The 4,657-nt window shown below is 41.2% G+C and overlaps 1 protein-coding gene across 1 annotated transcript; it reads left to right on the top strand.

Annotated features, from left to right (window-relative positions):
- Positions 1-869: 869 nt before the first annotated feature.
- LOC144497924 (GTP-binding protein Di-Ras2-like) lies at positions 870-4,333 on the top strand. Its single transcript, XM_078219377.1, has 2 exons — positions 870-988; positions 3,542-4,333. The coding sequence occupies exon 2, from the start codon at positions 3,650-3,652 to the stop codon at positions 4,244-4,246; it is 597 nt and encodes a 198-aa protein (XP_078075503.1). The 5' UTR covers positions 870-988; positions 3,542-3,649; the 3' UTR covers positions 4,247-4,333.
- Positions 4,334-4,657: the final 324 nt, after the last annotated feature.

The following is a 4,657-nucleotide window of genomic DNA, read 5'->3' as shown; positions in this document are numbered from 1 at the left end:
ATTCCTATTTACATTTTTAAAAATCTCCATGAAACATGCGTGAGGTATGTACAAGCAGAAAGGAAATAAGATGTTTCACATTGGGAGGCTTTGCTTGTCATGAAGTGATGTGTCGGTGTTTTTGTTCGATGTCTTAATTACCAAATGATTGTAAATTGTCCCTAATTCCACCGCCTCAGTTCATGCACATTACTCGTCAAATAACAATCATTGCCAGCTCGCCTGACTCTAGGAGAACCTGTCTTGCTGGAGGTAGGTAAACAGAGCTCGTGAGTGGATTTCCCTTCTGCCTCCGTTCTCTTTTTTTTAAATGTAAAAGTAATGTTATTTGTGGCTCTAATTCTGTTCCATTTACAGGGCTTATTTCAGCTCCTGCTTCGGGGAGGCTGTCTGTCTGCCGATGTACAATATTTATATTTATTCAGAACCTTGCAATATATGTATTTTATTTATATATGAGCAGTTTTATCAGTGCACCCACCTAGTTAGAAATCCCGGGTTTCGATTTGAAAAAAAAAGCCCCTGCCAAAACCAGGGCAACCTGTTTATAAAATAATTGCACCGAGGAGAATTCTTTACATCAATTGCTATGTGTGCAGAATGCAATCATTGGCTGTCAATCTGAAAAGACCAAAATAACCGGGGAGGGGGAGGCAGAGGAAAAGAAGGTGGTGGGAGGCGAGAGACAAGGGATGTCAGTAATGTGGAGGCTCATTCGGAGTGGAGTGTAAGAGATGTGGGAGGAAGGGAGGGAATCGACCCCAGAACAGCATCATGCAACTGACGTCAGGCTGAGATCTTTCCCAGTTGTTTTCTTGCCCCACCTCCCCCACACATTGTCATTTTTTTCCCACTCATTTCCAGGGATATCCTTCCCCGGGCGAGCCTTGGTGCCCCGATTTGAGGAATAAAAGGACACACAGGATTGACTGGGATTGCTAATCCTGAAGTTGGAGCGAAGTATTCCGTGTTCCCACCTTTCTGGAAGGTGCGTATTCCCGCTCTGACTCCGGTGACACCAGGCAGTCCGGTAACCTGGACATTCCTCCTGTTCACCATACGTGAATGTAGCCTGCGACTATCAGCAGCCCCTTTATAACAGCAACACTTGATGCTGTATTCACCCGACTCCCAGATATGCATGTCCGCCGGCAAGGGACCACAGAATTGCTGTAAGAAACAATGTTTCTAATTCGGGGGCTTAATGGCCAATTGGAACATCCCAACTGTTGCACAATTGGCATCGGTGAACTCGGCAGAGCTGGACTGATTGCGGGAAACCATGCCGTATGTATGTGGAACGAATTTTAAACTCCCCCAGTCTCCTAAATGTAGATTGACACTTCAATTTATCGTGTGAAATGATCTCAGCGGAGTCTGAAGGAAGTTGCTGTTTTTTTACTCTAGTAGACGTGGTGATTGAAATATATTAGTGGTTTGCAGTGAGGATTGGAAATGGAAAATTACATTTCCTTTGCAAGGGATTCTGATCTGATGTTTTTAGCCAGCATTTTGGAATCAAGTTCTGCGATTTTATCAGCTGAAGTTAGAATTACTGGTTTATGGTGAATATGATGAATTCATTCTTTATCTTTGATTCATAGGATTTTGATCTTGATAACTATCATTTGTCTTCTTGGTCGATTTGCATTTGTTATCTGGAAGTGTCTGATTGAATTCTGAAGAAATGTTTGTTGTACTCTTAGGATTAGGTGACCTTGAGGCAAATGCCTCCACCCTCCTCTTCTCCATCTCCTGCTTTGACCAAACTGTACTTGCCAATTTTGTGAGTGTTTAACTGTTTACATGCTGTGACTATAAAATACACACATAGACCGGTTTTCATAAGTTTTTAAAAAGAGGTTAGTTTTTATTGTATCTGAACCAATCTCGATAAAATAATAAAAATGTTCTGCCATTCACGCACACACACACTCACATAGATTACAGAATGGGAGGATAGATGAAGTAATTTAGACTCCAGTAAACTTGAAGAATTGAAGGGCTAGATGGCTTGTGATGGATGATGATTCAGCTCGCTTCAGGCTGCACTTGGTGTCCTGCTGCTTTTATTTGGTGGTCCTGTTGCTTTTGGTGTTGAGGTGGTTTAAAGATGTAGATGTAGGTGAATAATCTATCCATCTTTTGGAGACACATTAAGTTGTTTTTAAAATCTCTGTCCAACAGGGTTCAAACTTTGCAAATTGGAGAGAGAGATGTGGGGGGAGAGGGGAGGAACCCACTCAGGGTCTTGTTCCTTCAGTGTCTCAGATGCTTGTCCTGTTCAGAGAATCATAGGAATGAATTTTACTGTCCCACCCATCACAGGAATCGGAGCGGGTGAGGGGCAGGCCATAAAAAGGTTCATTGATCTCAGGTGAGATTTTACGGTTTTGGGACAAGTGAGGCTGTAAAATGCTGCCCGGAGCATCTTACAGCACAGAAAGCGGCTCTTCAGCCCATCATGTCTGCACAGGCCATCAAGCACTGATCGATTCTAATCCCATTTTCCTGCAGAGAAAACAGGTGCTTAAATTCACAAAGGGTTGGCTTGTCACATGGCCTTCTTTCTCCAATTGCCTTGTGGCCTTGGTGCATTCCAGTTATCCTGGCTGGAAATTCCTCTGTCAGCCTGAGTTCCATTATCCAAGTGATTATAATAGTCTAATGGTTTACCTCCACTAAGTTCAATATCCAGGTAAATGTCCGGATGCTTTGCCAATGGGATAGAAGATGGCTACCATTCATCCCTTTCAAGATTCCTGGTGATTTCCAGACAGGGTGTTTCCATTTCAATAGTTTTAGAATGTAGACGGTATAGTGATGCAAATGTTAGACTGAAATGTGGGTTTAGCATTTTTTTTTAAGAGAATCAATTCGGGGTTTACGAATTTCAAAAATATTTTTTTGATATAAAACGTGGTTTCACAAGAGTATATTTTTTGATTACATGGTACATACCAGGGAATGTACTGATACAGTCAAATCTTTTGGTGTGGTTATTGCTTAGTGATCTGAGGCAATTTGTTCTTGTTTTATAGAGATCAGTTGGGTTGGGGTTGGGGATGAGGATACCGTGTCATGGGGCTAGGATCGTTGTCCTTCTGTCAGTGGATTAATTGTTGCGCTAGTGAGGATTAAATTCAACTCTTGCCTCTTGTGCATTCCCGACTCATTCACCCTGCCAATTGTAGCCATGCACACACGGCGCTACACAATACTGATCTTTCCTCTGACTTCTTAACATCTTTCTCTCTCCTACCTAAGGTGCTGCTAACCAATTGTTTAGTTTACTGTCCTAATATCTCCTTTCCCCAATGCCTGATTACACCCAGCAGAGTTTTAAATGAACTGAAGTTAATGGAAAGTAAGAGATGGGAGATGCTGAGGAGAGTATTGGAACATCTGGAATTAGCAAAAGTAGTGAGGGGGGGTTTCACCAGCAGATGTGCTAAGGTAGGGTTGGAGATGGGCAGTATTATGGAGGTGGAAAGAAATAGAAATGATATGACACTAATTACCTGTTTGTTTGTTTTTACAGCTCCGCAACATATTTGGGAATGTAAGGGGCTAAAATCACATGCAACTGAAACCATTCTTAGCCTAAAAGGATTTTGTTGATTCAAGTACCTGCACATAATCCTCAGAAATGCCAGAGCAAAGCAATGATTATAGGGTAGTTGTGTTTGGAGCTGCAGGAGTTGGGAAAAGTTCCTTAGTCTTGCGCTTTGTCAGAGGAACTTTCAGAGAAACATACATTCCAACAATCGAAGATACATACAGGCAAGTAATAAGCTGTGATAAAAATATCTGTACACTTCAAATCACAGACACCACAGGGAGTCATCAGTTTCCTGCAATGCAGAGGCTATCCATTTCCAAAGGGCATGCTTTCATTCTGGTATACTCTGTGACCAGCAAACAATCCATGGAGGAACTTCAGCCCATCTATGAGCAGATCTGTCAAATCAAAGGGAACATTCAGAACATCCCCATCATGCTAGTGGGAAATAAGAGTGATGAGACTCAGAGGGAAGTGGAGGCCACTGAAGGAGAAGCTCTGGCCACAAAGTGGATGTGTTCTTTTATGGAGACCTCTGCTAAACTCAACTACAATGTGCAGGAACTTTTCCAAGAGTTGCTTAATTTGGAAAAGAGGAGACCAGTGAGCCTGCAAGTGGATGGAAAGAAATCCAAACAACAGAAGAGAAAAGATAAACTGAAAGGAAAATGTTCCCTAATGTGAAATGCAACCTATTTAAATCATATCTACTGCATGGTGCAGCCAGGCATGGATTTCATAGACTTCCTGTGCAAAGGGGGCCATTTTTACACAGAATGACTCATTTCCTAACAACCCATAAGACAGGCAAAACAAGTCTTAAATCAGTTGTTCTCTTAATGAATACAAATTAAAATGTAAAATCCCACCACTGGATGGATTGCATTATCAGCTTAGGTTGTTGGTTGGAAAATACATGCTTTTTGCATTTTCATATTGAAATCATAATTTCCATGTGTACAAGGTTAATGAAACAAACATATATTAAAATTGTATCTGCATGAATAATGGCTGGAGAATTCTTAACTTTATTGTAAAGAAAATATTTTACATTCAAGTAAACCAATGAAAATACATTTGATTGTTGACAAATTA

Source organism: Mustelus asterias, chromosome 8 (genome assembly GCF_964213995.1).
Source record: "Mustelus asterias chromosome 8, sMusAst1.hap1.1, whole genome shotgun sequence".
NCBI classification, from domain to species: domain Eukaryota; kingdom Metazoa; phylum Chordata; class Chondrichthyes; order Carcharhiniformes; family Triakidae; genus Mustelus; species Mustelus asterias.
The sequence above is the reverse complement of the archived record's forward strand: the minus strand, read 5'-3'. Positions and strand labels throughout refer to the sequence as shown.